Source organism: Bombina bombina, chromosome 4 (assembly GCF_027579735.1).
Source record: "Bombina bombina isolate aBomBom1 chromosome 4, aBomBom1.pri, whole genome shotgun sequence".
In the NCBI taxonomy this organism is placed as follows: domain Eukaryota; kingdom Metazoa; phylum Chordata; class Amphibia; order Anura; family Bombinatoridae; genus Bombina; species Bombina bombina.
In genome coordinates this window covers 1,128,206,887-1,128,225,550 of record NC_069502.1, presented here as the reverse complement: position 1 = coordinate 1,128,225,550, position 18,664 = coordinate 1,128,206,887, and the positions used below count along the sequence as shown (strand labels likewise).

General features: G+C 37.3%; 1 protein-coding gene across 1 annotated transcript in view; it reads left to right on the top strand.

The window, feature by feature from the left end:
• USH2A (usherin) overlaps positions 1 to 18,664 on the top strand; it is a 2,188,359-nt gene that overhangs the window by 1,406,360 nt on the left and 763,335 nt on the right. The window contains exons 49-50 of the mRNA XM_053712759.1: positions 9,425 to 9,640; positions 9,815 to 10,109. Coding sequence (XP_053568734.1) covers positions 9,425 to 9,640; positions 9,815 to 10,109 — 511 coding nt within the window. The remainder of the gene's footprint in view (positions 1 to 9,424; positions 9,641 to 9,814; positions 10,110 to 18,664) is intronic.

Genomic DNA, 18,664 nt, shown 5'->3' with positions numbered 1-18,664 from the left:
ACGTTTTTGCTTCGGCTGAAGCAGCTTTTGGGAGAAAGATTTTACAGGCTGTGGTGCCCTCAGATTAGGGTCTGCCCTTTCTCTACCCCTCCCGTTATCATTAATTGTCCTCTAGAGCTTGGGTATAGTATTCCCAACAGTAAGGAATGATGGACTCTTCTCATATTAAGACGGAAAACATAAATTATGCTTACCTGATCATTTAATTTCCTTCTGTATGAGGAGAGTCCACGGCCACCGCCCGTATACGCTGTTGAGCGGACAAAAATTTGTTTTTCTCTTCCAGCACCCTTTATACCCTGATATTTATCCTACTGTTCCTTGTTCCCTTGGCAGAATGACTCGGATATGAGGGAAGTAGGGGGGAGTATTTGATCCTTTGGCTGGGGTGTCTTTGCCTCCTCCTGGTGGCCAGGTTCAGTATTTCCCAACAGTAAGGAATTATGCCGTGGACTCTCTTCATACAGAAGGAAATTAAATTATCAGGTAAGCATAATTTGTTTTTTTTTGTTATTATTATTTTCACTTCCATGCCCCTTTAATTCTCTCTCAAAAGTGAAAAAGTAGGGACATTCCAGGGGTTATCTCTTTCTAAAGGAGCATTTTAAATGGGCAGTAACATCAAAATTAAAGTTTTATGATTCAGATAAAGATTGCGATTTTAAACAACTTTCCAAATAACATCTATTATCTAATTTGTTTTGTTCACTTGATATTATTGGTTGAAAAGCATACCTTGGTAGGCTCAAAAGCAGCAATGCACTACTGGAAGCTGCTGTTTGGTGGCTGCACATATATGCCTCTTTTTATTGGCTCACCCAGTGTGTTCAGATAGCTCCAAGTAGTGCATTGCTGCTCCAAAAAGGATACCAAGTGAATGAAGTAAATTTGATAATAGAAAACACTTAAGTTGTTTAAAATTGTATGTTTTATCCGAATCAAGAAAAATGTTGTTTTTCACATCCCTTTAACCATAAACTCTGTAGCCCCTACCAAAAATAATAATAATAACAATAATAGCAATAATAATAATTATAATAATAACAACAATAATAATAATTTTCACCTAGATTACGAGTTTTGCGTTATGAGTCAAAGAGCAGTGCTGTGGCCCATAACGCAGCCATTATAAGTCTTGTCGGTATAGGTGTACCGCAAGCCTTTTAGCCTGTACCGCAACGTCCGTACCGCACAGATGACATTTTTTCATGGGATTCCCATAGCGCCGGTATTACGAGTTTTGTGGTGAGGCTAAAAAGCGAGCGTTACAGTCTAAAATGACAAGATCTGTACCGCCATCTAAAGTCAGTAGTTATGAGTTTTACGCTACAAATCTGTAACAAAAAAAACCTCATAACTAAAGTGTTAAAATGTACACTAAGGGGAGGTGGGGGTTTGTAATGTTAGGGGGTCTTTGTCAATTTTTTTTTTCAGATAAAAGAGCTGTTTAACTTAGGGCAATGCCCTACAAAAGGCCCTTTTAAGGGCTACTGGTAGTTTATTCTAGATTAGGTTTTTTATTTTGAGGTGGTTTTTGTATGGGTATTAGAATAAGAATATTTTTTTTATTTTTGATAATTTGTTATTTTGCTGTTTTTTTTATGGTAGTTTTTTTTCTCCATTTTTTGTAATGTTAGGTTTTAGTGTAAGGCAGGATAGGTTTTATTTCACAGGTAAGTTTGTATTTATTTTAGCTAGGTAGTTAGTAAATAGTTAATAACTATTTAATAACTATTGTACCTAGTTAAAATAAATACAAATTTGCCTGTGAAATAAAAATAAAACCTAAGCTAGATACAATGTAACTATTAGTTATATTGTAGCTACCTTAGGTTTTATTTCACAGGTAAGTATTTAGTTTTAAATAGGAATTATTTAGTTAATTATTGTAAATTTAATTTAGATCTAATTTCATTATGTTAAAGTTAGGGGGTGTTAGGGTTAGGGTTACATTAGGGTTAAGTTTAGGGGTTAATATAGTTTAATTTAAGCTGTTGCGATGTGGGGGGATGGTGGTTTAGGGGTTAATAGGTTTATTTACTTAATAATTGTACCTTTAACTTAGCTCTATTTTAATTATGTTAAAGGGCCAGTAAACCCACAAAATAATGTTATATAATCATGCACATAATGCAGACTTATATAACATCAGCTTAGCGCAAACTTTGTACCTTAAAAGATTAAAGTGAAAAAATGCTACGAAATTTACTTTCACAGTACCCCGCTCCTGGCTCTACTGAGCGGGTCTGTTTGTTTTCCCTAAGGCCCGATTGCTCCATTAAACTCAATGTAACTTGCTCATGCTACCAGACCATAGCGGGAGCGAGTTACATTGAGTTTAATGGAGCGATCGGGCTGGAGGGAAAACAAACAGACCCGCTCAGTAGAGCCAGGAGTGGCGTACTGTGAAAGTAAATTTCGTAGAATTTTTCACTTTAATCTTTTAAGGTACAAAGTTTGCACTAAGCTGATGTTATATAATTCTGCACTATGTGCAGAATAATATAACATTATTTTGTGGGTTTACTGGCACTTTAAAGTAAGGGGGTTAGGGTTACGTTAGGGGTTAATAGTTTAATTTAGGTTGTTGCGATGTGAGGGCTGGTGGTTTAGGGGTTAATAGGTTTATTTAGTGGTAGTGATGTGGGAGGCCAGAGGTTTAGGGGTTAATAGCTTTATTTAGATGCGGTGATGTCGGGGAGCAGCGGAATAGGGGTTAATAACTTTAATATAGTTGTGGCGATGTTGGGGTGCGGCGGAATAGGGGTTGATAACTTTAGTATAGTAGCGGCGATATAGAAAGCGGCACATTAGGGGTTAATAATTTTATTTAGGTGGCGGCGATATTGGGAGTGGCAGATTAGGGGTTAATAACTGTAGGCAGGCGTCGGCGATGTCAGGGACAGCAGATTAGGGGTGTTTAGACTCAGGGTTTATGTTAGGGTGTTAAGTTTAAACTGTAGTTTCTTTTTTCCCATAGACATCAATGGGGCTGCATTATGGAGCTTTTGTTCCGCAATCGCAATTGTTAGACTTTTTCTTTGTCGGCTCTCCATATTGATGTCTACGGGGAAAGCGTACACGAGCACATCAAAACACCGCTTGTTTTGGGTGCAGTATGGAGCTCAAAATCTCCATATCGCCCGCACATGCCGGGTTTTTTTAAACTTGTATATACTTTCCCTATAGCGCTCAAAACTCGTAATCTAGGTGAATGATAATAACAATAATAACAATAACAATAATAATAATAACAATAATAATAATAATAATAATAACAATGATAACAACAATAATAATAACAATAATAACAATAACAATAATAATTAATAATAATAATATCCTTCTGTTAAATTCTGTGCAGTCATTTTTCTAGTTGCTCTTGCTTTAAACCTATTTTTTGGATGGAAGAGGAGTGCATAACACAAATTTAAGTACCCTGCAGACTAAACAGCTAAAACCAGAAATGTCCCTGCTTTCTTGCTTTTGCCATTTAATTTCACTAGAATTATTAAAATGATTCATAACATATTTTAGCATTTACAATTAATTTTGTTCATCTACATGTATAGAATACATATATTTTTTATATATATTATAGTGTACTTAACTATTTTCTTGTTTAAGAAGTCTAAACCATAAAAAATAGACTAAAACATAATATTTGTTATAAGATTGGGATTCATGTTCTATTAATACATACTGGCTTCTTTTCATACAACAACATTTCTCTCCGATGCCTCATACATTCAGCCTACAATACTGGTTTAAGATTCTTTTGCCAACATGTCATATTATCATCAACTGTTCTTATGTCCCCAAAGAATACTAACTACTGATCGATTGGCCTGACATGCCTTGCCACGGCCTACATGTGCCCTGGTTAGTTCATTTATTTGCCAAAGCGGATTTGCTAGAGTGGAATATAATCAATAGGTAATTAATTAATTCTGATCCCCCAGTATGAAAGCACTTTTTAATAAAAAAATATCTATCTTTTCTCAGCAGTGAATATTATATATATATGTATGAATATCTATCTATGCATCTATTTCTGTCTGTAGGTGTTTATGTATGTATGTGTATATATAGTGTGTATATATATATATATATATATATATATATATATATACATATAACAATACTATGATACATCACATATGAGGGTGAATGTATCATTAATACATTTGTCAAAATGTTAAATCACAAATGCAAGATTGCTGATAAAATTCCTGCTAAATAAGAACAAAGTACCGTAACTTACAATCACGAAACTTTGAATACAAAATAAAAACAAACATTTTAAAAATGTGATCACTAAATGCCATTTCTAGATGTTGAGACACTGGGGCCTATCTATCAAGCTCCGAAAGGAGCTTGACGGCCGTGTTTCTGGCGAGTCTGCAGACAGTTATGAAGCAGCGGTCACAAAGACTGCTGCTCCATAACCTGTCCGCTTGCTCTGAGCAGGCGGACAGACATTGCCGGAAATCAACCCGCTCAAGTACGATTGGGTTGATTGACACCCCCTTGTTGGCGGCCCATTGGCCGCGAGTCTGCAGGGGGCGGCGTTGCACCAGCAGCTCTTGTGAGCTGCTGGTGCAATGCTGAATACGTATTCAGTGAGGTCTTGCGGACCTGATCCGCACTGTCGGATCAGGTCCGCAAGACCTTTGTTAAATAGGGGCCTATGATTTTAGTTTTCTCGCACAGATCTCATATGCTGTACTAAATATCACGTATATGGATATTACATGGTTATAGTAAAGTGAATGTAAATTTTGATGTTAAAGTGCCCGGTTTTTAAAAATTCGATTAAAAACAGGGGCACTTTAATTCATCAAAATTTACATTTCACTTGTGTTGTGAAAAAATACTTACCTTTTAATCTTGACAGCCGCTCCTGCTTCCACCGTCCGTCGCAAAGCCTTAAATGAGGAATCCGGCTTCCTCCAATCACAGTGTTGAATCAGACACTGATTCACCCGGGGGGAAGCCGTGATTGGAGGATGACCTATTCATCATTTCTGATGTCAGAAATGGCTTGCAACGACCAGGGGAAGCTGGAGCGGCTGTCAAATTTAAAAGGAATTTTTTCACAACGAGTGAAATGTAAATTTTGATGAATTAAAGTGCCACTGGTTTTTTTTTAAAAACCGGGGACTTTTGCATCAAAACTTACATTCACTTTAACATACTTTATAACCTTTAAACCTCTAAATTTCTGTCTGTTTCTAAGTCCCTAAAGACAGCCCCATGATCACATGATTTTGTATTTGCTTTTCACATCGGGGAAGCTAGTTCATTTGAGCCATATAGATAACATTGTGCTGATGCACGTGGATTCTAACAACACAGCACTAATTGGCTTAAATGCAAGTCAATAGATAGTCATGTGATCGGGGGCAGTCAGAAGATTCTTAGAAACAAGGTAATCACAAAGATTATCTATCTTTTTAAACAATACCATTTTTTTAGTTGACTGTCCCTTTAAAGGCCTACCTTCATACCCTACCGTCTCTGTTTATTTTCCTATTGTCTGTCTTATCATCTATGCTTTTTTCCTCAGGTCATATATCTTGAAACATTTATTTTCACTGATCATGTTACTCTCAGTTCATTAAGAGAGATTTATTTCCACAGATTGATAAATGGACATAGGCCTCAATTCCTTTGTAGAACATTATATGGCAGCTCAGTTGTTTTTTGTTTCATTTCAAAACCATGCCAATACATTAGAAGAGGTTAAATAGGCAAAATGACTTGAATTAGTCAAGTGCGCTAGTTAAACAGATGAAAAATAAGATAAAAAACTATTTAAAAAAAGAACGGTACCACAGTCTTTTAGATGGATTTTTTATGGAAGTTTTCAAAAATCTTCATGGAAGTAAAATATATGCCACAAAAGTTAAATTAAATCATGGCAGTTAAATTGTATTCATGATGCCTGTCTAATGTGTTTGAATGCTGGTTTTATAATTTCTCAATAACATACCTAAGTGGACTATGATTAAAAATATCATATTTGTTAATTAAATGGACTTTAATCTCCTGGAAACAACTTTAACAGAATAGTCACTTCTCATTGTGCTACTTATTTTGTTCATCTTGGGCCTGCAGCTCTCTTCTGAGCATTTCTTTTATTTTAACCCGTTTAGGTACCAGTTGGAGAAGCTCCACATTTTTATACTTGCATAGTTGGCAACAATCCTGAATTTCCCGGGACAATCCCGTGATTTTGCTTTTTGACGCTTTTATTTTTTGTTCCTGAGAGTCGAACTGTGTGCCTACCACACTCCTGCTGACTGCAGCACTGCATGGTTGGGCAGACATTTACAACATATCATACCCACTGAGTCTGATACTTAACCTTTCACCCTGCTGCTTAACCCCCATCCTCTCCCAGTAACCGTGAACCAATGATGGTCAGGGGGTCTGGAGGGGGGTGACACTTAGCAGCACAGTAACAGTTAGCAAAGTGTTTTTGCTAACCACCCCCAATTGTGGTGCTCTGTTCCTCCCCAGTGATGACGCTAGATGATCTGCAGATTTCTCACTGTGGTTCTCGGCTTGTTTAGCACCTCCCGGCAGCACTCTGACTGCCCCTCCACCATGTTTACTTGAGGGAGACTCATTCCTCACTGCGGCACACACAAAAAAGAAGGAAGGTAGGGGGTATATGATCGAGGGTCAATGACAGTTGGAGCTATTAAAGAAAAAAATCTACAGGAAGTTTAAAACTGGGTCTGGATAATGCGGGTTGAACAAACTGAATTCCTAAAAACCCATTAAACACAAATCACACTGTACTAGCATCTGGGGTGTTTATGAGCAGTTTGCTCAGCATCCCGTAGCATCTAGGGAGATTACTGATATCTATTTTACTAAAAGTATATTTTAAACTCTAAAATATAAATTTGATATTAAGAAAATTACATTTACTTTGGGTGGTTTTTGACAATCAGTCTAAGGGGCATATTTATCAAGCTTCGTATGGAGCTTGATGCCCCTTGTTTCTAAAGGCCGCTGCTCCATAACTTGTCTGCCTGTTCTGAGGCGGTGGACAGAAATCAACCGGATCGAATACAATCGGGTTGATTGACACCCCCTGCTAGCGGCTGATTGGCCCCAAATCTGCAGGAGGCGGCAAGAACTGCTGGTGCAATGATAAATGCCGACAGCGTATGTCGGCATTTATCGATGTGCAGCGGACATGATCCGCTATATCAGATCATGTCCGCATGCACCATAGTAAATAGGCCCCTAAATGTGTATAGCATACTTTCCAAAACAGATAGAATTTTCTTCTATAGATGTAATCGTTTTCTCTTACAATGATTTGCTGATCTGATTAATCAAGCACTGGGCAAAAATGTCCCTTGAGTTCTACAAACCGTCTATTTTTTTCATTTACACAAAAATTCTTATATTGTTTTACTCTTTAATTTTCAAAATAAGAGGCATTGTATGTATATATATATATATATATATATATATATATATATATATATATATACAGTATATATGCCTCTTATTTTGAAAATTAAAGACTAAAACAATATAAGAATATTTGTGTAAATGAAAAAAATAGACGGTTTGTAGAACTCAAGGGACATTTTTGCCCAGTGCTTGATTAATCAGATCAGCAAATCATTGTAAGAGAAAACAATTATATCTATAGAAGAAATTTCTATCTGTTTTGGAAAGTATTCTATACACATTTGATCAGGTTAAGCGCAATGCGAACGTGACCTGTAAACATTATTATTGGGGCAATTGGGGGACATTTTTTTAATTAACCAGAGGTCTGACCTCTGGTTAATTGCACTTCATGCAAAGTGCTACCACAAGCTCGCAGTAGCATTAACCAGCCAATTGTAATGGCTGGTTATTTAATGTGTGCCCATAAACGGGCAAAATTGCCCATTTGTGTGCTCACTTTAAAAAAGTGCTCCACTTTTAATTAAGCCTTTAATCAGGCAACATTACATATAATGGCATCCATTTATCAAGCCGTCAACCGCAAATACGCTGGAATTCCACAGCGTATTTGTGGCGAGCCTGATTCCCCTTAGTTATCAAACCCTACAGACCGGCAAAAGTAGAATTTTGTGACGTAACATATGATCCGCCGGACTCAGTCCGACACAGATTGATGCTTACGTCATTACAGATGTTCCTAATGCAAATTCGGCACAATCTGACTACTTTTGCTAGTTAATAAATTTCTACCAGGTACGCTCGCCACTATTCCGGCCCAGCGTACCTGGTTTTCAATCCCATACCATAGGATTCAATGGGAGTCTGAAAGCAGCGAAAGCTCATGTTCGCTGCTGCCCGATATCCCGTTGATTCCTATGGTAACGTTTACACCTAACACCCTAACATGTACCCCGAGTCTAAACACCCCTAATCTGCCGCTACCTACATTATACTTATTAACCCCTAATCTGCCGTCCTGACACCGCCGCCACCTACATTATACTTATTAACCCCTAATCTGCCCCCCCTACACCGCCGCCACCTACATTATACTTATTAATACTTATTAACTACATTATACTACATTATACTTATTATACTTATTAACCCCTAATTCCCCCCCTACAACGCCGCCACCTACATTATACTTATTAACCCCTAATCTGCACCCCCTACACCGCCGCCACATGCCTACATTTATTAACCCCTAAACTGCCGTCCCCAACATCGCCGCCACTATATTAAATTTATTAACCCCTAAACCTAAGTCTAACCCTAACACCCCCTAACTTAAATAGAATTTAATTTAATCTAAATAAATATTCCTATCATGAAATAAATTATTCCTATTTAAAACTAAATACTTACCTGTAAAATAAACCCTAAGATAGCTACAATATAACTAATAGTTACATTGTAGCTAGCTTAGGGTTTATATTTATTTTACAGGCAAGTTTGGATTTATTTTAACTAGGTACAATAGTTATTAAATAGTTATTAACTATTTAATAACTTCCCAGTTAAAATAAATACAAATATACCTGTAAAATAAAACCTAACCTAAGTTACAATTACACCTAACACTACACTATAATTAAATTAATTCCCTAAACTAAATACAATTAAATACAATTAAATAAAAGTATCTAAAGTACAAAAAACAAACACTAAATTACAGAAAATAATAAACAAATTACAAGATTTTTAAACTAATTACACCTAATCTAATCCCCCAAACAAAATAAAAAAGCCCCCCCCCAAAATAAAAAAGCCCTATCCTACACTAAATTACATATAGCCCTTAAAAGGGCCTTTTGCGGGGCATTGCCCCAAAGTAATCAGCTCTTTTACCTGTAAAAAAATTGTATAAACCCCCCCAACATTAAAACCCACCACCCACACAACCAATATAGAGGTGCTATGTTAAATGCTTACCAAAAAGCTGTTCAGGATGATATCCTGACTTTGGAAACTGAGGTTGACAACAATGCTGTCGCCCCCAATCTCACTTATAAAGAACGCATGGCTATTAAGTCTTTAAGAGATGACTGTGATATTGTCATAAAAAATGCAGATAAGGGCGGCAGCATTGTTGTCATGGACAAGAGTTATTACTTTGAGGAAGCACTCAGCCAGCTCAATAATGATAAAATATATCGTATGTGATCATCCAATCCTTCTCATGTTTACAAAAAAGAGCTTACCAAATTGGTTGAAGAAGGTATTGCTTTGGGTATCTTTACTTCTTTACACACCCTCATTCCCACAAATCCAATTACACCCATTTTTTACCATGTACCGAAAGTACATAAGAATGTTGAGCATCCTCCAGGTAGACCAATAGTCTCTGGCATTGGTTCCCTGTTTGAACCCCTGGGAGCATGGATTGACACCATCTTACAACCCATTGCCAGGGGACAGTTGAGCTTCCTGGAGGATAACTCACATTTACTTAGAAAATTGGCTCAAATCCAGTGGAAGGACCAATATACTTGGATCGTAGTGGATATCTCATCCTTATACACCTGTATCCCACAATTTATGGGGGTTTCAATTGTTGAATCGTTTCTGGACAAAGACATGAACTTTGATGATGCCACACGAATGTATGTTGGCGATGTCTTGAGGTATTTATTATCTCATAACTTTTTCATGTCTGACCAGAAGTTTTTTCAACAGTTATGTGGGACGGCGATGGGGGCCAAATATGCCCCCTCTTTCGCCAACCTGTTTGTTGCCAGATGGGAACTCATGTACATCTATGATCTCTCTAACCCATGGAGTGAGGATATAATTTTTTATTCAAGGTATATAGACGACCTGATTTTTATAATTAACAAACCTTTAAATGACTCCTCTTTCCATGGATTTTTGAGCTATTTAAATGACAACAATATGGGACTTAGATTTACTGAAATCTATAGTAATTCCCAAGTAGACTTTTTGGATTTAACATTATCAGGCAAAAACAACTGTATTAGTACTAAAACATACAGAAAACCTACGGCTGGGAACACCATTCTACACGCCAGGTCCCAACACCCTAAGCACCTCATTCAAGCAATACCCAAAGGACAATTTATCCGTTTGTGTTGGAACACTAACTCTGATATAGTATATGATGAACAAGCCATTGAACTAGAAAACAGATTGGTTAAGAGGGGATATAACAAAAATGCCCTCACCAAATGTAGAGAGCTTGTAAAAAGATCACATGCTAATCAGGTTAATGTTTCCACCAAAAAGCAAAAAGATATAAATTCTAGTGATTTGGTTGTCTTTACCATTGAGTATACTGCTCAATATGACTCTATTATTATTATTAAAAAAAACATCTTCATCTTCTATCTGGAGATGAAACTTTAAAACCATTTACTAAAAATTGTAAGTGCGTTCCAAAAAAACCCAAAACACTGGCACAATCACTATCTCCCAGTATGGTTTATAAACGGGTCCCCGCTCAAGAAGCTAACTGGTTGAAACATGTGGGCAATTTTCAATGTGATAGTAAAAACTGCTTCACTTGTTCCAAAACATTGAAAGGTAATTCCTTTTTTTCAAGCACAACTATCCAAAAATGTGATATTTCTTTTTATGCAAATTGTGGCACCCAATGGGTAGTATACCTACTCACCTGCAATCTTTGCAAATGCCAATACGTTGGACAAACTTCTAGAGAGCTCAGAATTAGAGTAGGGGAACACATCAGAGACACTGAAAACTATGTCAAAGCATCTGCAGTAGCTAACCACTTTAATAGTATACATTTTTCTCATAAAGCTGATCTTTCGGTCAGGGAAATTGATTTGGCACGCTCGCCTGTTAGAGGCGGTGACCGTAGTAAGATCCTTAATAGGAAAGAACTATTTTGGATCCTAAAATAAAAAACAAGGTCTCCATCAGGAATGAACAAAGAGTTTGACATTAGCTACTTTATAGACAACTAAGCCCTCAATAATCTATCTCTCTAATTAAGAAGTTACGTGCCTTTTATTATTTCCACTTTCTTCTAAAAATATTCTCTGATTTAGTTTAGTGTGCACCCTTTTCATCATAATAGGTCACAGCAACTTTTAAAAGAATATGGGTACTGTTTCTTGCTTAAGCATTTTTAAAATTATGCTGATTTCAAATAGAATCTTAACTTATTTTTCTTTGTTTCTTTTTGATTTTTCTTCCCCCTTAAACAATAATATTATATCTTTTATGCTATTTATGTCCTTTTTGGGATTAAAATGTAGTCAGTATATTTCAGTGTACTACTTTCCCTTAATTTTATAATAGTACATATTAGCATTCCAGATATATATTTTCACATAGTGGTGTTCAGTTGTTGCTATCTGGTATTCCATATATAAATAACACTGTTTTGTGAAATGATATATATATTTTTTCTTTAATATGTATTTATTGTTTGTGGCAGATTTCACATCTGCTGTTTCTAAAAATCCTTTTCCTTTGTGATCGTTATTTTAAATTTCATTATTGATTTTAATTCACCAATTATTTGTTCTTAAATGTATATGTATAGAAGGGGTTAAACATTTATACAGAAACACTCTTCAATCTATGAGGAAGCGCCACTAGGGGGCGTGAAACGCGTCAGACTGCCTTTGTCTTTGCCTGCCCTCTGTTTGAGGAGTCACTTGTACTTTTTAATATTACTAATAAAGGTATGCTTTTAATTTTCACCTATCCAAGCAGTGCCTTCTTCCTTCTTATATGTGACCCACACAACCAACCCTACTCTAAAACCCACCCAATCCCCCTTTAAAAAAAACCTAACACTAACCCCTTGAAGATCAGCGTACCATGAGAAGTCTTCACCCAACTGGGCCGAAGTCCTTAACAAAGCAGACTGGCAGAAGTCTTCATCCAGACGGCATCTTATATCTTCATCCATCCGGCGCGGAGCAGCTCCATCTTCAAGAAATCCGACACGGAACAGCCAATAGAATGTGAGCTCAATCCTATTGGCTGATTGGATCAGCCAATAGGACTGAACTTCAATCCTATTGGCTGATTACATCAGCCAATAGGATTTTTCCTACTTTAATTCCGATTGGCTGATAGAATTCTATCAGCCAATCGGAAGTGAAGGGACACCATCTTGGATGACATCACTTAAAGGAACCAAGAAGACGTCGGATGAAGAGGATGCTCCGTGTCGGATGTCTTGAAGATGGAGCCGCTCCGCAACGGATGGATGAAGATAAAAGATGCCGTCTGGATGAAGACTTCTGCCCGTCTGGAGGACCACTTCTGACCGTCTGGAGGACCACTTCTGCCGGCTTCGTTGAGGACTTCGGCCCGGTTGGGTGAAGACTTCTCACGGTAGGGTGATCTTCAAGGGGTTAGTGTTAGTTTTTTTTTAAGGGGGATTGGGTGGGTTTTAGAGTAGGGTTGGTTGTGTGGGTGGCGGGTTTTAATGTTGGGGGGGTTGTAATTTTTTTTACAGGTAAAAGAGCTGATTACTTTGGGGCAATGCCCCGCAAAAGGCCCTTTTAAGGGCTATTTGTAATTTAGTGTAGGGTAGGGCATTTGTTATTTTGGGGGGGGGGGGCTTTTTTATTTTGTTAGGGGGATTAGATTAGGTGTAATTAGTTTTAAAATCTTGTAATTTGTTTATTATTTTCTTTAATTTAGTGTGTGTGTTTTTTGTACTTTAGATAATTTTATTTAATTGTATTTAGTTTACGGAATTAATTTAATTATAGTGTAGTGTTAGGTGTAATTGTAACTTAGGTTAGGTTTTATTTTACATGTATATTTGTATTTATTTTAACTAGGTAGTTATTAAATAGTTAATAACTATTTAATAACTATTGTACCTATTTAAAATAAATACAAACTTGCCTGTAAAATAAAAATAAACCCTAAGCTAGCTACAATGTAACTATTAGTTATATTGTAGCTATCTTAGGGTTTATTTTACAGGTAAGTATTTAGTTTTAAATAGGAATAATTTATTTAATGATAGGAATATTTATTTAGATTTATTTAAATTATATTTAAGTTAGGGGGTGTTAGGGTTAGGGTTAGACTTAGGTTTAGGGGTTAATAAATTGAAAATAGTGGCGGCGATGGGGATGGCAGTTTAGGGGTTAATAAATGTAGGTAGGTGGTGGCAGTGTAGGGGGGGCTGATTAGGGGTTAATAAATATAATGTAGGTGGTGGCGGTGTAGGGGGCAGATTAGGGGTTAATAAATATAATGTAGGTGGCGGCGGTGTAAGGGGGCAGATTAGGGGTTAATAAATATAATGTAGGTGGCGGGGGTGTAGGGGGCGGCAGATTAGGGATTAATAAGTATAATATAGGTGGCGGCGGTTTAGGGGGCAGAATATTAGGGGTTAATAAATATAATGTAGGCAGCGGCGGTGTAGGGGGCGGAAGATTAGGGGTTAATAAGTATAATGTAGGTGGCAGTGGTGTAGGGGGCGGCAGATTAGGGGCTAATAAGTATAATGTCGGTGGTGACGGTGTAGGGGGTGAAAGATTAGGGGTTAATAAGTATAATGTAGGTGGCGGTGGGCTCCGGGAGCGGAGGTTTTGGGGGTTAAACACTTTATTTAGTTGCGGCGGGGTCCGTGAGTGGTGGTTTAGGGGTTAATACATTTATTAGAGTTGAGGTGGGCTCCGGGAGCGGCGGTATAGGGGGTAAAACAGTTTAGTATAGTGTGGGTGTTTAGTGACAGGGTACCAATAAAGCTGGGAAAAAGCTGAAACGCAGCAAGATCAATGACTGTTATTTAACAACATTCCCCTGCTTATCGCACCATACTTGGTGAGCGGCTTTTTGAGAGCTTTTTTGGTAATTTTGGAGAACGTATTCAGGTCCGCAGCAGCGATGTTAGGCGATCTTAGGCAAGCGTATTGGTGCCGGCGAATGCAAGTAAGTTGACGGTTTGATAAATAGATGCCAATGTCACAACATACATTATCTGAGGTCAGTAGCCATAAAAATGTAATCTTTTTTTTTTCCATATAGAATGATTTTATTAAACTTTTATTGGTAGAGAATTGGTTCCCTACCAGTCACCTATCTGCTTCATTATTTACAGAATGCACTTCCGATGACTCATTGGGACAATGAATTTGTGCAGCATATACAGATATGCAGGTGTAGCTGGCTGTGTTATTTGTTTGTGTGTTTCTCTTTATCTAATAGTGGGAGTGGCCTGGGTATGTACTTACTCCTTGTTAGTGTAGAATGAATCTATAAATATGTGTGCCTGTGAAATATGTAATCATTTTAAGTAATTTAATACCCTTATTCTTACCATAGATATGTAACATACTCTGGTTCAATTGCAGTGCAAATTAAGGCCTAGATTACGAGTTGTGCGTTAGGGTTAAAAAGCAGCGTTGGCCGGTCCCAACGCTGCTTTTTAATGCCCGCTGGTATTACGAGTCTTGCAGGTACAGGTGTACCGCTCACTTTTTTGGCCAGACTCGGAAATACCGCAAATCCACTTAAGTCAATTGCGTATTCTATATTTTCATTGGGACTTGCATAGCGCCGGTATTACGAGTCTGACCAAAAGTGAGCAGTAGACCCTCTCCTGTCAAGCCTGGTACCGCATTTAAAAGTCAGTAATTAAGAGTTTTACACTACAACGCCGTAGCATAAAACTGTGCTAAAAAGTACACTTACACCCATAAACTACCTATTACCCCTAAACCGAGCCCCCCCACTTAGCAAACACTAAAATAAATATTTTAACCCCTAATCTGCCAAACCGGACATCGCCGCCACTATAATAAATATATTAACCCCTAAACGGCCGCACTCCCACATCGCAAACACTAGTTAAATATTATTAACCCCTAATCTGCCGTCCCTAACATCGCCGCCACCTACCTACATTTATTAACCCCTAATTTGCCACCCCTGTCACCGCCACTATATTAAATGTATTAACCCCTAAGTCTAACCCTAACCTTAACCCCCCCCTAACTTAAATATAATTTAAATAAATCTAAATAAAATTACTACAATTAACTAAATAATTCCTTTTTAAAACTAAATACTTACCTTTAAAATAAACCCTAAGCTAGCTACAATATAACTAATAGTTACATTGTAGCTATCTTAGGGTTTATTTTTATTTTACAGGCAAGTTTGTATTTATTTTCACTAGGTACAATAGTTATTAAATAGTTATTAACTATTTAATAACTACCTAGTTAAAATAAAAACAAATTTACCTGTAAAATAAAACCTAACCTAAGTTACAATTACACCTAACACAACACTATAATTAAATAAATTAACTAAATTAAATACAATTAATTACAATTAAATAAAATGATCTAAAGTACGGAACCCCCCCCCCCCCCACTAAATTACAGAAAATAATAAACAAATTACAAGATTTTTAAACTAATTACACCTAATCTAATCCCCCTAACAAAATAAAAAAGCACTCCCAAAATAAAAAAAGCCCTACCCTACACTAAATTACAAATAGCCCTTAAAAGGGCCTTTTGCGGGGCATTGCCCCAAAGTAATCAGCTCTTTTACCTGTAATAAAAAAATACAAATACCCCCCGAACATTAAAACCCATCACCCACACAACCAACCCTACTCTAAAACCCACCCAATCCCCCCTTAAAAAAAAAATAACACTAACACCCAACCGGGCCGAAGTCCTCAACGAAGCCGGGAGAAATCTTCATCCAACCGGGCAGAAGTCTTCATCCAGACAGCATATTCTATCTTCATCTATCCGGCGCGGAGCTTGTCCATCTTCAAGACATCCGACGCGGAGCATCCTCTTCTTTCTACGGCCGACGACTGAATGAAGGTTCCTTTAAATGACGTCAACCAAGATGGCGTCCCTTCAATTCCAATTGGCTGATAGAATTCTATAAGCCAATCGGAATTAAGGTAGAAAAAATCCTATTGGCTGGCATTCTATTGGTTGTTCCAGCCAATAGGATTTTTTCTACCTTAATTCCGATTGGCTGATAGAATTCTATCAGCCAATTGGAATTGAAGGGACGCCATCTTGGATGACATCATTTAAAGGAACCTTCATTCAGTCGTCGGCCATGGAAAGAAGAGGATGCTACGCGTCGGATGTCTTGAAGATGGACCCGCTCCACGCCGGATGGATGAAGATAGAAGATGCTGTCTGGATGAAGACTTCTGCCCATCTGGAGGACCACTTCTGCCTGGTTGGATGAAGACTTCTGCCCGTCTGGAGGACCACTTCTGCCAGTTGGGTGAAGACGTCTCCCAGTAAGGTGATCTTCAAGGGGTTAGTGTTAGGTTTTTTTAAGGGGGTATTGGGTGGGTTTTAGAGTAGGGTTGGTTTTGTGGGTGGTGGGTTTTAATGTTGGGGGGATTGTAATTTTTTTTCAGGTAAAAGAGCTGATTACTTTGGGGCAATGCCCCGCAAAAGGCCCTTTTAAGGGCTATTTGTAATTTAGTGTACGGTAGGGGTTTTTTTTTTGGGGGGGGGGGGCTTTTTTATTTTGTTAGGGGTATTAGATTAGGTGTAATTAGTTTAAAAATCTTGTAATTTCTTTATTATTTTCTGTAATTTAGTGGGGGGGGGGGTTTCTACTTTAGATAATTTTATTTAATTTTAATTAATTGTATTTAATTTAGGTAATTAATTTAATTGTAGTGTAGTGTTAGGTGTAATTGTAACTTAGTTTAGGTTTTATTTTACAGGTAAATTTGTCTTTATTTTAACTAGGTAGTTATTAAATTAGTTAATAACTATTTAATAACTATTGTACCTAGTTAAAATAGATACAAACTTGCCTGTAAAATAAAAATAAACCCTAAGCTAGCTACAATGTAACTATTAGTTATATTGTAGCTAGCTTAGGGTTTATATTATAGGTAAGTATTTAGTTTTAAATAGGAATTATTTAGTTAATGATATTAATTTTATTTAGATTTATTTAAATTATATTTAAGTTAGGGGGGGGTTAGGATTAGGGTTAGACTTAGGGTTAGGGGTTAATATGTTTATTATAGTGGTGGTGATGTTGGGGGCGGAAGATTAGGGGTTAATAAGTGTAGTTAGGTTGCGGCGACATTGGGGGCGGCAGATTAGGGGTTAATAAATATAATGTAGGTGTTGGAGATGTTGGGGGCAGCAGTTTAGGGGTTCGTAAGTATAATGTAGGTGGCGGCGGTGTCCAGAGCGGCAGATTAGGGGTTAATAATATAATGTTGGTGTCAGCGATGTCGGGGGTGGCAGATAAGGGGTTAATAAGTGTAAGATTAGGGGTGTTTAGACTCGGGGTTCATGTTAGGGTGTTATGTATAGACATAAAATGCATTTCCCCATAGGAATCAATGGGGCTGCGTTAGGAGCTTTACGTTGCTTTTTTGCAGGTGTTAGGTTTTTTTTCAGCCGGCTCTCCCCGTTGATTCCCATGGGGAAATCGTGCATGAGCACGTTTAGCCAGCTCACCGCTAACGTAAGCAGTGCTGGTATTGAGGTGAGATGTGGAGCAAAATTTTGCTCTTCGCTCACTTTTTTGCGGTTAACGCCGGGTTTGTAAAAACCTGTAATACCAGCGCTGTCTGAAAGTGAGCGGTGAGCATAAACTGCTCGTTAGCACCGCACAGCCTCTAACGCAAAACTTGTAATCTAGGCGTAAGTTTTTTAAACACTTTTCCTAGAAGTTTTGGTTCATGTTTGTTTTTTTGCAATTTGTTTGATTGTTTGTAATGAAAATTATTCTTTGATCAACTATTAAAGAGAAGAGCCATAGAAAATGTTATATGATATATAAAAAACATGCAGGTTTAAAGGACCATGAATGTAAAACTTGGCATGCAAGCAAAAGACTCAAGTGCATGACACATAATTAAGTCAGTTCTAGAGCAACAATGCACCACTAGGAGTTTCGAGTAGTGCACTGCTGCGGCTGAGGATGTGTACATATTATTTTCAACATTAGTACCCAAGAAAACAAAGTAAATTTTATAATAGAAGTGTTTTTTTTTTTTTAAATCACATTACTACTAGTATTTTATGAGCTTGTTTTGGGGTGGTTTGGAGTAGGCGGAGCTATGCAAACTATACATAGCCATGGCTCTGCGGCAAAGTGTCTCTGGATATTGTTTTAAAATGTTGACAACTATGATACTTGGAGCTGCCATCTTAATTATGCACTGTATGTATAAAAAGTGGTGAACAGTGACACATCA